The sequence below is a fragment of the Gymnoscopelus microlampas genome, assembly GCF_963454915.1.
Source record: "Gymnoscopelus microlampas genome assembly, chromosome: 12".
Classification (NCBI taxonomy): Eukaryota; Metazoa; Chordata; class Actinopteri; order Myctophiformes; family Myctophidae; genus Gymnoscopelus; species Gymnoscopelus microlampas.
In genome coordinates this window covers 33,001,444-33,017,214 of record NC_139949.1, presented here as the reverse complement: position 1 = coordinate 33,017,214, position 15,771 = coordinate 33,001,444, and the positions used below count along the sequence as shown (strand labels likewise).

The 15,771-nt window shown below is 43.7% G+C and overlaps 1 protein-coding gene across 1 annotated transcript in view; it reads left to right on the top strand.

Annotated features, from left to right (window-relative positions):
- The window catches only part of LOC311057303 (roundabout homolog 2-like), a gene marked incomplete at its 3' end in the record, with an annotated part of 108,851 nt that overhangs the window by 75,753 nt on the left and 17,327 nt on the right, over positions 1–15,771 (top strand). Inside the window, exons 10-17 of the mRNA XM_084074258.1 lie at positions 3,024–3,229; positions 5,260–5,341; positions 5,450–5,615; positions 6,768–6,934; positions 7,180–7,301; positions 10,666–10,897; positions 13,908–14,032; positions 14,156–14,327. Coding sequence (XP_083930384.1) covers positions 3,024–3,229; positions 5,260–5,341; positions 5,450–5,615; positions 6,768–6,934; positions 7,180–7,301; positions 10,666–10,897; positions 13,908–14,032; positions 14,156–14,327 — 1,272 coding nt within the window. The remainder of the gene's footprint in view (positions 1–3,023; positions 3,230–5,259; positions 5,342–5,449; positions 5,616–6,767; positions 6,935–7,179; positions 7,302–10,665; positions 10,898–13,907; positions 14,033–14,155; positions 14,328–15,771) is intronic.

Here is a 15,771-nt window from a genome sequence, read left to right as displayed (position 1 = left end):
AAAACAAGAGGTGGGCCACCTGCAGGGGCCGTGTGCTGCTGTTCCCCGTGTCCAAGAGACATCTGTGAGGAGCCAGACCACACCGCATTTTAAAACCAACAATGCATATCTGCTGACAGATGAGCAAAGTACATTTGGTAATTATCATATAACAAGGGTGTGACAATGACTGTTGTAAACTAGCAGTGATAGGCTTAGCGCCTAATACTGTTTGAATTCTAATATTTAAACAGTTTAACACATGAAGTTGATGTCAGACTTTCTCAGTTTTGGTTGAGGCAGCGCAATGACCGATCTTATATCACTGTTTTATGCTTTTTTGGGAAAATGCTAACTACATTGCATTATACTAAAAAAAGTACTGTTGATAGTGTTTTCTTGCTTATTTTGAACACATTTTGTTGTCCTATTGGTATTCAATAGGGTTTTACAGATACGCATGCGTGGATCCTTTATGTTTGGCCTGATGTGAAAGAAAATCAACTGCATCACAGCCTGTTGGCTTGGCTGCACTACAGTACCTGGCAAAGATCTCTGCCTGAGTGCCTTGAAAGCCAATCAGTCAAATGTCCTCATCCTTTTCATTATCACCTTACTGTGGGATTGTTGAATGTTCTTAAAACAGTGGTTCTCAAATTGGGGTCCAGAGACCCCCAGGGGTTCCAGGCGGTCCCCAGCTAAATTAAAGCAATAAGCCACTATAGAGGTCACAGTATACCGAGTATTTTATAATGGCTGAGGGGCGTAGTGAGGCATGACGCACTAGCGGAGTGCCTCCGTTCCTCTTCGCATGGCTTATTGCTTTTCTAAAACGCTTACAAATATGGCAACATGAATATCATAAACATGTCCCAATTAAAACAGTTCCTAGTAATTTACTACAAGAACAACTTGTACAAGGAAGTAGTTCCCTGCTACCAGGAAGAGCAACTTCCATCCTGACAGAGACTAGTGCCTGTTTACTCAGCCATCCAGCCAGGATGTGTGTTAGACGTCAACTTTTCCCAAACAAACACATAGAGAAACAAAACTTAACTGTTAGCTCAATCTCATTGTCACTAAGATATTGTATAGAAATTCATAATTTCAACTCACAGTCCCACACGGGCAGTGCTTAAAATGGAAAACAAGCACTCCCCATCCCTCATTCAGCTACAGTTACGCTGGTTCAACTCTATTAACAAATAACCCACCTGCGATTGATAGCTGATCTAAGGAGTAGATTATAGTCTGTTTTATCACGTCTTAACGGAATCAGAATCAAGAAATGGGACTAGCTGTTTTAGAATAGTTAATATAGCATCAAAATATATTTAACCAAGTTAACCCTATATACATATCTACAAGCTCACAACGTGTCACAATGCTATTTTCAAAAACTCTTTGAAAAAAAGAAATTGAATATTTTTAAACGTTTCAACAACTCAAATGTATAAAGGTCCCTGGCACAAAATACATATTAATATGCGGGTCCTTGACATGAAAGCGTTTGTGAACCACTATCTTAAAACTCTCTCTCTCTCTCTTTCTCTTTCTCTCTCTCTCTCTCTCTCTCTCTCTCTCTAGCTTCTCTCTCTGAGGGAGAGTCACTTTGCGCTCCCCTCTTTCTCTGCAAGGACATTATTGTTAAGACTTTAAGCACCGAGGCGCTGCCAGTTGGGAAGCCGTAGTAGACGTCTTTCTCTCTATTTACTTCCTGGTCTCTTCTTGAATTAACATCTGCTCACGTTTTTTGTTGGTAATCATTTTCTCTGGAAAGAAGAAATTCATTCCTTTTGCTTCCACTCAGACGAAGCAGCATGCAAATGTTGTGTGAAGAGCGGGGGAGTGTTGCTGTCGTCCTCGGCTGACATCTGCACCGGTGTGATGCAAACAGGAGCAAATCCCGTGGCAGCTGCCCCCAGTCGCCCCAAATTATGCTAATTCCCCAGGCATTGCACATTGATTACCTCAGTTTTATTCCATTGTCATATACAGTAGCACACTATGTTGATATATCAGTAAAACTCCATTACATACTATCATGCATAAAGTACACATTCAAATCCTGTGTTCATTTACACATTTGTGAGAGTGTACAAACGTAACCAAATAGAAGGGTCTATTTGGTTACATTTGTACACTCAGAGTAAGAAATGCATAAATTAGCATTTAGATTTTTACTGTGTATGACTGTGTATTCATACTATAAAACTGAAATGCATTTGAATGCCTGTCCTCTCTAGTGACAGTATCATATGTTGCAGTACTTCTGGATGTGTCTGAACCCATATGGTCGGTTCTACACTGTTCTACTCTTTTGTGTGGAAGGAGTTGCGATAAGAGATAAGAGCAGGGGAATGTGCTGTAAACGCTTGTGTGAGACAGGCCTGATAACAATGGAGAGCAGTGAGGAAATGAGAAAGTGAAGGTAGGAGGCTATACGAGACCATTGGAAACCCAACTCACCCCGCTAGATTCTTTGTCGTCTGATGCGGTCGACAGACACTTATCTCACAGCCTTAACAGGACAGAGGCTGTTTGTGAGATCACCCAGCATGCATTACAGCAAGTGCTCTGCCTGTTTAGCTTTCTAATTCAGTGATAAGGGGGGGAGGGGGTTATGGGGAGGGATGCCAAGAACAAGATGGAGTAACCATGAGCCAGAAGACAACGACGGAGGAGGGGCAGAAAGATGTTTAAAGGTGTTGCAAAGAAGGAACGGTAATTAGCACCACGGGCAAACTATTGTTAATCCCCACCTAGTAATTACAGCTCAGAGGTGCAATGCAGTGCAGTGAACACAGTGCTCTTCCCAGGAAATGACTCTATGGAACTATGGTTCTGGCTCTCACAACGGATCCGTCACAGCTCCAACTCAAACACCCGTGGTCTGCAATTACTCATTATCACCAACACTTGGAGGCAGGGTCTTCTACGTTGACATGGCACCCAAATTACAACGGTATCACACACTATCCAAAATATATCGACACTGAAGTCCTATTTATAATGTCTTCCTGCACAATTTTTCCTATCTCTAGCCCTGAAGGACCGCCCCCCACCCATCATCCGGCAGGGCCCATCCAATCAGACGCAGGCTGTGGGGGGTGTGGCGCTACTTAGCTGCCAGGCCTCAGGGGACCCAGAGCCTACAGTCACTTGGCTGAAGAACGGGGCCAATCTTCTAGGGAAGGACCCTCGCATGTCCCTGCTGGAACATGGCAGCCTCCAGATTCAGAATACCAGGGTAGGTGTCAGTATAGTTCTGCACGCACACCAGCAGTTCTCACAAGGTGGTTCAGGGGTCATACAAATTAATTATGACAATGTCTGCTTAGTTCAGTAAGCCAGTTAGTGTGCTTTGAGTATATATATACATCTATCCTCGTCTGTCTGTCTGTCTGTCTGTCTATCTGAAGCCTTGTTAGTTTGATACTGTAGCTTGAATTTCTTTAATTTTCCAACCACTGTCAGCAACGAAGAGTTTAAGGGTTTTCTGCTAAATTATTTTCTATTAGTAACTATCGGTATAAAATATTAGAACTGCCTCTCTTCACACACACACAGTAGTACAGTGTGCACATGCGTTCTACACTGACACACGCTGTGTGTGTCAGCATATTACACACAGCAAGTTACAGCCGTCAACACTGCAGGATATGTCTGACCTTCAAACGGCTGGACCTCCAGTTCGCGTTTTCTCTGCTCCTCTGTTCTCATCGCTGTCCTTTCACTGCACCCCCCAATGAAAGCAGCTGTGGAGAACGCGAGAGACAGAGAAAATGCGAAAGTGTGTGTACACGTCACGTGCAGTGTGTGCCGGCCTGCAGAGTGCATGCATATCTCCTCTAAAGCAAACTTTCCCATCTCATGTCAATTGGATGTAATTCAAATGGACAAGTGCAGTCAGGCTGCTTTTGAGCGATGAATGGAGAGTATTGATTTTTAGAAGTCGTTAAATGTCGCTGTTTAGTACAAATCTCCCAGGCAGCGGTTAGAGACTCAAGGACAGCAGGGGTGGGTGGGGGGGGGTTGTATAATGGAGAAACTGTGCAACACAGAACACCCTATCACCATCGCAAAGTGCTCTCTCTCTCGCTCTTTGTCTGTCTGTCTGTCTGTCTGTCTGTCTGTCTGTCTGTCTGTCTGTCTGTCTGTCTGTCTGTCCATCTGTTCCCCTCTCTCTCCCTCTCTCTCTCTCCCTCCCTCTCTCTCTCTCTCTCTCTCTCTCTCTCTCTCTCTCTCTCTGGCCCTCAAACAAGAAAGAGATGGAGAGAGATGAGGCTCTTGTCAGTGTGTAGCTCTCCTACGTAGCTGGTGTTAAATACATTATCCATTTTCTGGTTTCCCTGTGTCAGTATTAATGATGATGATGGCAGTGGTGGTGCTGACAGAGGGGGCGGGGCGGTGGGGGGGGGGGGGGGGGGACTTTGGTTAATGGCCATTACTGAATGAAATTAATTAAGAAAATTAGCGTCATCACTTTCCGGGTCGTTCTTTTTTTCTCTTCTGCTTCTTTTTATTGGCCATCGCTACTTTCTGGTCTCACCCGCTCTCATCCCACTGTTTTCGAGCCAGACAAGACGCTAATGCATTTTTACTGTAGTATTGGCAGCCACCCTCCTTCAACAACCCCGACTTGACGTAGGAGGTTGTATAAGCCAGTGGGGAGCAGAGTTTAAAATAAGACTATTGGATTCTGAAGAACAAAAACCGCAGGGAATGAAAGTGATGCATTGTCTGTGATTTGGATGAGCAACCCGTTCCAAAGTGAGAAGATGGTCATAGCATCATATTGTCGCTGTCGGGGTGGAAACCTCATTATGTCCAAAATTGTTTTCAGAAAATGTAAATTAAAAAAGAGAACCTGTATTCCAATGGATCCAATGTAGTTATTATTTAGTCACAAGCTGTTATTAATACTTTTCATTTGTTCAATATTTATTAAAACCCACAGACTGAAACCTCTTTCACTTACATTTCTTTCAAAAATAGCAGATCTACAAGCTCACAACTCGCGCATCGTGTTGCGAGCTTGTAGATCGGCCATTTTTGTTGCTTTTGTGTGACACTGTGGTATTACGGAGTAGGACATTCATTTACAAAAACATAAATATATGTTATAAATGAAAACATAAATTGAAACATGGAGATGGAAGGTTTATTCCCGACCGCAACGATATTATAGGCTGAAGAGATGCTTAGTGGAGAGGTTTTGAATGTATTTTCATTGTGAGTCTATGAAATGATGTGTTGAACTGTCTGTCATCCTAATAGCTTTCCGACTCTGGGTTGTTCACCTGTGTTGCTACTAGTTCCAGTGGTGAGACATCATGGAGCGCGTACTTGGATGTCAGAGGTTTGTTTCGATTGAAAAGCTTACAAAAATCGAATAAATGGGCACAACCTCTGACTCTCGTCTGTGCTGCATAGATTTTCATTCTCCTTTACATTTCTCACTTTTCAGAATCCACTGACCCCTCAGACTTCATGTCCCATAATGCCAGTGCCCTCCCAGGGCCGCCCGCTAAGCCAGAAGTCACGGACGTCACCAAGAGCAGTATCTCGTTGTCATGGGAACCGGGGCCAGAGGAAGGCTCCCCAGTCTCCTCTTATGTCATCGAAGCTTTTGGGTAGGTCTGCGACCTATAACCTCCAGCTACCTTTAGTGACCCCAAACTTTCTGCAATAGCAGATGAGGGCATTTATGTGAACACACAAGACATGCCTGAGTTTCTAGACCAGAGCATGCCTTTTTTCATTGAGAAATGCACACATGTAGGCCTACTTCTCATGTATTTTGTGTTACAAAGTACAATTTCAAGGTACTTTTATTTTACTTGAGTATTTCTCTATTTCTTGATACTTTATACTTCCACTCCACCACATCTCAGAATAAATATTGTACTTTTTACTAATACATTTATTTGACTGCTTTAGTTACTAGTTACTTAGCAGATTTAGATTATTATTAATGAATAGCATTATTTGATTAAAAATCTAAAAGCTGTAAAATAATTAAAAAAAATCTACAATGCTATTGCTGTCTTTACTTAAGTAAAAGCAGTACTCACAGTACTTCTTCCACCATTGGCTATGGCAATGATGCACTGGCTCAAGCCACACTGGGAGGACTCTTAGTTTTTGCAGACATCTTGCAATCAGTAATGATTAAAGGGATGTTGTTCAAACAGCACCAGCTGTTTGAGCAGAGCAATTTTGAGACAGATATTCTTTGCCTGTGTGAGCATAACATTGATCTGTCATTGTTTGTATTCGTATAGATTAGCAAGCAATTACCCATATCAGTGGAGCTTAAAAGTAGAGTGACTTGAATACAATAACTTAATGTTTCCTTTCCTGGACTAACACCTCGTAAACTAGGCTAGGGCTCAAAGGTATTGTCTGAACCGACATATTGATAAGCAGCACAATTTTAGGGTAAGTGCTTTATGTAAAGCAATGTGCTTTACATTACAGGACACACATTATAAAAGGACATTTGAATTCAGTAAAAAGGAAGAAGAAAGGAAAAAAAAACAAGTTAAACACCTCTGTCCTTTATAGGAAGTACCTATTCAGGACACAGAAATGAATATGAAGGAGTTGCTTGTCTGGAAACGTTTCAATAGATTGTGGAGTTGTATTGTGTTTGCTTTCGCTAGCGTTCCATAGCTACACTGCCCAGACAATAGCTTGGTGCCACATCTTTAGAGCACTGAGTTCCCCAAAGTAAGCAAGATATTTCCCTTCACTGATGGGACTTCTTTGTGTTTGTCCTGCAGCCAGTCTGTGAGTAATAGCTGGCAGACAGTAGCGGACCATGTGAGAACCACGCAGTTCACAGTCAAAGACCTGCGGCCCAACACAGTCTACCTGTTCATCATCAGGGCTGTCAACATTCACGGTCTCGGAGACCCCAGCCCCATGTCTGAACCCGTCCGCACTCAAGGTATAAAAAAAAAATATATATATATATATATATATATATATATATATATATATATATATATATGGATTTAAATCTTCTCACTGTACTGGTTTTTCAGCAATAAAGCATCACTCCATTTCTTTTATACATCCTTATAACCATAAGCCTGATTTATACTTGCGCTTGTAGATCTGCTATGGTGGGTGCGAGACATGATTCATAACCAAGAACACATCAGCCTTTACCCTTGCCTCTCTTTCTTCCAGACATCAGTCCTACAGCACAGGGGGTAGACCATCGACGTGTTCAGAAGGAGCTAGGAGACGTGGTGGTCAGCATGCACAACCCTGTGGTCCTCAGTTCCACTTCTGTGCAGGTCACATGGACTGTGAGTACCAATCACAAAGTAATGTCAGACTTGGACTATCTTAATTAAACACAACATACTGCAGTGTAGAGTTTAATAATAACAGCATGGCATCCTTTGTCCAATCTTTAATTATCAACAGCAAGTTAATAGGTGTGCTGTTCATGAATAAAGCTGCACAAATGGCAAAGCTGTGTTCAGCGGTGAAGCCCCACTACTCTATATTGAAAATCTGGATGGCATCAACTAGCCCTTTTAGACCTGTTTAATATATACAGGTTTTTACCTTTCAATTCGGGACAGCATCTGTGTCATTTAAGATGCTTCTATGTAGCACCATTATTATTTTTTCTTCTCTTTTTTTTGTCTTTTGTTTTATTTTATAAATGTTAAATGTGATGTTTTTCTGAAAACGGTTAGGATTTAGAAGGGGTTTTTAGGTCAGGTCTAAATGGACTAAGTCTCCTTTGGCCAAATAGAAATAGCAATCTTTATTAATACTTAGTAATTATGCTATTTCCATTTGGTCAAACCAGATGTAGACCACCACCACGCTAGTCGATTCATGAGAAAAATATTGGTGTAACTAAGAGATTCCCTGAGAAAAATATGTTTTTAAATGCATAGATTCTCAAGCACATACAGTAGTGGCCCGAACCATCATTGTCTATCTTTGAGGGGACAAAGAAACAGACATACAGTATATACATAGAAGAAACCCTTGTTCTAGATGGCTTGGCCTTTGGCCACACCATAACAAATTGAAGGTGCAAAATGTAGCTTTAGATCCGAAAGGTTGAATATCAAGAGAATTTTCCGAGATCATCCTCATCCTTGGCATGTAGCTGTGTTATGGACAAAAGGGTGTTGGAACCTTTGGAATGCACTGAGAGCAATTGAGGGATAGCTGGACGTTCAGAGTCCAGGACAGCTGGTGCTCCATCAATTTGTGATGGTTTGAGGTGACAACGAAATTAAGACTAATGTTTCTGTTCAGGATGAATGGATCACCATTAGGTGCAACATATTGTGTTGGAGGCGGTTTGCAGTCAGCTTTTATATCAAGAAAATGTTATTCCTGTCTTTTGGCAAGGTGTCCCATCTGCCTGCTTGTGCTGCCTAATGACACTCTTACGCATAAGTACACACACCCACACACACACACACACACACACACACACACACACACACACGCACGGTCGCACGCACGCACACGTACAGAAACACTCCATTATGCACTTTAAATCTCGAGATAACGTTTTGCATACTAACACTTATTACTATCGTTTGAAGAATTTTGATCATCCATATTAGCAGACTTATCAATATAGGCTATCCTCACACAAATACCACTGAATGTTTAACACATCAAGTCCCAGAGTTTTTTAAAAACAGGGTACATCCAGTGCCAGCTTTTATTACCGTTTACGCCGATCTATAGAATACAAATAAACCAGCACATCACAAATCTTTCAATTGCGTGATCGACATGACACTAAAATTATTATGGGCGAAACACAGATTTGATGAAGGAAACGAAGTGAGACCGTATTTTGCCAAAATGATGACAGCAAAAGTGTACATTATTTATACCACTGTGATATATGCCACAGCTGTCTTCTAAGACAAGGTGAGACTGAACAGAGAGGCGTGTAATTCATTTAGAGTCATGGCCTCCGCCACATAAATTCTATTTCAAGTAAGTATGGAGAGCAGAGTAGGAGGGGCAATGGTTCATAAGGCTTTTAGATACACAAATCATTTGTTAATGAAATGCAGGCAGCTAACTGAGGATAGAGAGAGTGGAGGGCAGGGGGGGGGGACAGAAAGAGAGAGAGGAGGGAAGAGAGACAGCAGGAGAGAAAACGCGCAAGAGAGTTGGACTGATTTATTTGGTCTGGTCTGACGGTAAACAGCTGCTTTATTTCACTAGTAAAAGCTTTTTCTTGCTACTGCCCCTGTTAACAAGCCATTACTATGAGTTATATCTGTTGTGTGTCTCACTCTCCCTCAACAGACCAACCAATTAAAAACTTTCCCTTGCCGGAATAAGAGGAAAAAGACAGCTGTCTATTTTTGATGCAGTTCCTCTGGGCCATGGAGGTGAAAACTTCTCACCTAGTTTAAGAGTCGCTGAGCACTCTCAGCTTTGCTACTTCAACTCGAGTCTCTGACTCTCTTTTCATTAAGTATCTCTTGGAATGTTGTGTACTAGTCGACTCATACGTTTTCCCACACTAAGCAAAATGAACACTGATGAGTTGACATATCAACAATACATCCATGTGTGGATGTATATTATGCCTTAACCACGTCAAGTCGCATTTTGTGAAAATATTAGATCTACCAGCTCACAAACGTATTGTAATTAACCTTGTCTCAGGTATGAGAAATGTAAAGAGCCCGCCCACAGAATATTTCTACTTCAACTTTAATAATGGAGGCAGAACTTCAAATGTCACATAAAATGATAACCTTTATTTATTTCATAGACTATATAAATAAGCAGATAGCATGCGCACAGACAGTTAACCAAACCGAGATTTAGCCTACCCCCCTCCCACATGGACCTGACACCACCGCACACAATGTTACTTACAACCCCGCAGGCCACTGCAAGTCCCCCCATACCACCCCGTAATAGGGCACTGAGTGATACAGTACACAGTAGGCTGTACATTACACATACAAGGGCGCATGCGCCGTGGTACTTTAAGATTAGCTGGCTACCCCAGTGGTTTTTCCACCCCAGCACTACAGCTGAGTGCAGATAGATTCAAACCATTTGCACTACTACATATAAGACAAAGAGACACGTACATACGTATAATTTTATTAAATTCGATAACCCTCCCACGGCTTCAAAGAGTCAGTCACTGTGTCAGCGTCTACCCGTCCTGCGCAGTGAGTTGTCTCCGTTGACGAAAGGAGACCACTTCCACCCACTGAAGTGCGGAATAAAGGCACTCCTAATTGTCCCCGCTATATTCCCCTCACACTGCCTTTCGCAAGAACCCTACCCTAGCCCGCTATACACAGCATGCGAACGGCACCCACCTCCCAGCAATGAGTGCACACAGACAGATAGCTCAGCTGGGCTTCACCCTGTAACGTGGACTGAGCTCCGCTCTGCAGACACAAATGTCACTTACTGAGCACCCTCCTTAGCAGGGTCCCTTCCCCCCAACAATCATGTCCAGCCGTGAATGATCAGCTATCAGTGTCTCAGTCACTTTCAGGTGATCAGAGTTATTTGTTATTGCGGCGTGTTGTGTATCGCTTATTTTTGCTATTCATTGCATGACGTGTATAGGGTTCATTATTATAACTGAGACCCACCCATCCCCAAACCTCTCTCTCTGCATCCCCTCTGTCTCCCCATCAGGTGGAGAACCCATCGCAGTTCATTCAGGGCTACCGTGTTCTGTATAGGCAGACCTCAGGGCTGCCTTCTCCAGGACCGTGGCAGGTACAAGATTTGAAGGTGGCCTCAGAGAGGGACGTGACTCTCTCTGGCCTGAAGAAGGGCATTGTCTATGAAATTAAAGTACGGCCATACTTCAACGAGTTCCAAGGTGCAGACAGTGAATCCATGACGGCACGCACCATGGAGGAAGGTAACTACTTCACACATTGAAATAAATACCATATGCATATGATATATTGGATGAAATATCGCAGACATTATTTGTTGTGTGGACCGATGCACATGTGTAACTCAGCCCCCCCCCCCCCCCCCCCACCCCCCTATTTTTCTAGCTTGTTGCCTCTGGTAATGGCTTCATACCTAGATACTGATAGAAAATGGCATTTCAAGTGCACCCACCCACACACACATGCTGTGGTGGCAAGTCCCCTGTGTGAGCATCCAGATCCCCCAGACAGTACGGTGGGGGTTTGTGACAGGCATGGTCCTCTGTAGGGTGTTGGAGGAGAGGGGAGCTGTCTCCAGTGACACAAACCCAGCTCTCTCCCTGCTCCTTTATGGACCCCTGCTGCCATATTTGCCTGCCAAGTCCCTGTTGCACACCACATACACACTGAGCTGACTCTATGATATTAATCCCCCCCCCTCTCTCTCGCGCTCTCTCTCTCTCTCTCTCTCTCTCTCTCTCTCTCTCTCTCTCTCTCTCTCTCTCTCTCTCTCTCTCTCTCTCTCCCACACACCCCGCCCCAATATTGTCTCTCAATTTTCTCACTTACTTATTACCTCACCTAGTCACTTTTTGTTTCTGTATCAAATGTCTACAACAGTATTGTCATTGGGTGGTTTAACAGTAAGTTAAGCTGTATTACTGGGGGAAAATGGGGGGAAAGGTACATTAAAACATAAAAGGAAACTAGATCATAACTAGAAAAAGTGCTCCTCGGAGCACAGGTCTCCGCCAGGTCAGGCACGTTATTCTGGCCTCCTGGTGGCGCTATAATAGGCCAATGTGAAAAGGGTGCCATTTATTCTTAGGTCTTTCACGGCAATCAGACACTGCATTCATGATTGAGGCATTTTGTTCCAAAAATGTGTTTTGCTAAATTAGACCTGCTGGTGGCGCTATAACAGGCCAATGTGAAAAGGGTGGCATTTCTTCCTCGGCCTAGTGGGAATGTGCGGGTGAAATTTCACGGAAATCGCAAGCTGCGTGCATAGTTTGAGGCTTTTTGTTCAAAACGGACCAATCCTGCAAACTTTGGAAGCCAACCATAGGCAATGAGGATGGACTATGGGAAATCGGACAGATCCGTGTTGATCACATGACTATAGAGATACTGTGTACCGATTTGCATGACGTTTGGATAAAATCTGTAGGAGTAATGTAAAAAAATGGGTTTTGCACAAATCGGCCTCCTGGTGGCACTATACCAGGCCCATGTGAAAAAATTGGGGCAGAGGTTCTGAATTGGCATCCAGGGAGTGTGTGTGCACAGTTTCGGAGCGACCGGGCCAATGGTGCCGGAGATTAGCTGCTAACACACAGACAGGACAGACGGACACACGGACACACACACGGACGGACGGACGGAGGGTAAAACATACTCTCTCGCCATGCCTTCGGCCTGGCGGAGACAATAAAATATAGTTATTAAGAAAGTATCCATAAGCAATAGTTAGTAAGTAAAACTATTTGAGAGTTTCAAAATATTCTTCTGGTCTATCATCAATGAAGCCCAAAACGGATGTTGATGGCAGGCTGTGAGTTGCAACTCCAGAGCCAGGCCCATCTGGAGTATTTAAGCCACAGTGGCCAGGCTGCTCATAGGCCAAGTGGCAAGCAAGACAGTTGTGTCACAGCCAACCTGCTTGGGCATCACTGAACTGTTTTGTAGTCCAGTGGCCGGTATCCTTGGTTCCACAACAAAGAGAATTGCAAGTACACATTTTCACAATGACGCTCAGTGGATATTTCACCCAATCAACCATGATTGTGACAGTATAATGGGAATAGTGAGAGCCCAGGATCTCCTACAGAGTCACATCAGTGAAGGTCGATAATGTATTCATCTGTCACATAGACATGCTTTTTTATTTAATTTTCCCCCCATTGTCTGCTATCTCTTTGAATCCCCAACCCCCTCTCCCTAACAATTACAAGGATAGTCCTATGTGTAATTGGTACACAACAATTAGCCACATGGAAAGTAGCAGCATGGGCCACGGGTATCATTTATGCCTACCATATATCACTGAGCCCTCATGAATTGTACATTAGAATTGAGTGTGCTTTCGTTTAGCTAAGATGTTTAAAATGTGATATTCTTACACTCCAAACACCGCCATATGCCTGCATGTGATGGTGGTGATTCATTATGGAGGCGATGTCAGTTGCTGGGCTCAGTCACCCTTTATGATGGCACATGTCTACTCAGGGTGCCATTTGCTGGCTCAGCTTCTGATTACCTGCTGGTTGGGAGAAATATGGGCTACAGCTTCTTTGTGTGATCAGGGAAATAGAGTTTCGACCCCAAGTGCTGTGTCTGCATAACTTCCAAAGCAAATAATACAGTAGCGCATGGGATTGGTAACTGACAGTCCAAATTGATCAATTCCATGTGTTTGGGATCCTGTGCGCCACAGGGTATTAAGAATTTCTTGCCATTGAATTGATGTGGAAAGTGCAAAAAGCTATCAAAAGAAGATTTATCCGTGTGACATTAAGTAGACTCAGGGCTTGCTCATTCGAATTCTATTCATTTCATACGCAGTGGCAGTTTATTGTGTCGGTTCAGAAAATAACTCGCTTTTTCTATGAATACAGTGGCAGAGTGTGTTTATGTGCATTTGTTTTTTTCCATTATAATGAACCGTGGCAGAAGGCACTGTTGTTTCTGTTTAACCACTTTCAACCCAGTGTTCCTATTGGACCTATTTCAAACATTTTTAAAAGATTTCAAAGCATTGCAAAAATTGCAGATCTTATGATGCTCATGATGACGCATCGTGAACTTGTAGATTGCACTTTCGTACAATAAAGTAACATAGGGCTTAAAGGAAAAGCAACAATATGGCCTCTGCTTTGTCACAATCTAATAGTATTGGTGCTTACTGCTTACTGTTTCAGTGGTTAAAATAACAATGTATTAAATTAAATAAAAACCGGGTTTTCTGATGTTTTGTTCTTCCTCGCTCCACAGCACCCAGTGCCCCTCCACAGCAGGTCACAGTGTTGACGGTGGGGAACCACAACAGCACCTCCATCAGTGTGTCCTGGGACCCCCCGCCTTCTGACCACCAGAACGGCATCATCCAGGAGTACAATGTAGGGAGGAGAGATAAACTATGCATACAATGCGCCGCACCCTGCTGAATAATTCCAGTGATATACTGTACTGCGCACGCTGCTCTTATAATGAATTCCGTCTTGCCCGTCTGTCTGTGTCAGATCTGGTGTTTGGCCAACGAGACTCGATTCCATGTCAATAAGACTGTGGACGCAACCATCCGTTCAGTGGTTGTGGGGGGCCTGCAGATGGGGGTGCAGTACCGTGTGGAGGTGGCTGCAGGCACCAATGCAGGAGTGGGGGTGAGAAGCAAAGCCCAGCTCATCATCTTAGGTAATAACACACATACACTGTACTGTACCAACAGACAATATACACACACAATATACACACACGCCAAGCAGGGGGCTAGCCCCGTGACCTAATGCGGGGGAACCTTGGTCACAGATTGTGGTCTGGAAAAATGATTTATCAATTTATCGCGCTTGAAGAAAGAGTATTGCTTCTTGTCACATAGACATTTATCAAGGAATCGATAACATTTCATTTAGAATACTGTCTAGTAACACCGTGGCAAGTGCTGTTAGCCATATCAATAATCCTCTTCAGTGTCTGGGCTGCTGCCGCTAACAAAGTAGACAGCGTTATTGAGAGAGCTTATCATGCTATCACATCTTATCAAATGGCTGAAGGATGCTGAAGGAGTATATAAACCCCCGAATCAATATCAGCGGCCGAGCCAGATGCTCTTCATGTGTGACTTTTGACTGATATATGGGGAAAATAGCGGCAGCGGACAGAGAAAGGAAAACAGTGGGCTGTTGGCGTGAGGCTTAATGATAGAGAGGGGGGGTTTCCTGCTGGAGACTGTGAATCTAATTTCACAGCACAGTAGCTGCAACAGAAAATCAAACTCTGTCAGAGGTGCTCTGTCAATCTCACGTCTTGCAGCTCAAACTGATAAGTGCACTGCTGAATTGATTAACTCTGCCTGAGGATTGTCTGCACCATTGCTCTGTTTCTTACCTCTGTTATTGTTTATGTATTGCCTTGTCCTTTGACTGTTTCTGGTCTCTGTGCTTTGGGTCTGTCTGTTATGTCTGTCTCGTCATGTTCTGTCTCTTCATGTCTGTTTTCAGTTTGACATCCTCAAAGGGTCTTTGGCCAGGCCATTATTGCCAATGCTACTCGCTTTGTACTCTGATTTGACCTAATCTAAAGTTCACTGAGCATTTATTTGTGAAATGTATAAACAGCTGATAGCATAAATGTTTTGTACGGTTTTGATGCTGTGTTTGGTATTTGGTATAACTAGAAGCTCGCCCCCGCTACGCGGGGGCTCGCGTCTAGCCCGCGGCCACGCCCACGTAGCGCCCGCGGCCACTTGGCAACTCATATAAGTGGCGTAGCGTCATGAGGGTCAGTGGGGCCGTGGCTCGGTCAGTGAAGACCCTGTAGTGCGGATGATATGTGGCATAGAGGGGCAGATTGTAAATCCCCAGAGGAAACATCCGTGGGCTACCATTGGTTCAGCGATGTGTGCGGTCGCCCTGCGGCCCCTCCTCCTCCACCAATGTGCAGTATTGAGAGCCCTGACGTCACAACAATTGGAGCGATGGGCACTGCACTGTGGTTGGTTAGGGTACACCTAGGGCCCAGGTAGAACCCAGTTAAAGCCTGCATGGGCAAACCCAGGTAGGACCCGCCTTGGTCCCACATAAACATGGGTAGTTGGGGCCCACCTAAGGGCCAGGTAGAAGCTACTTATAGCCTGCAT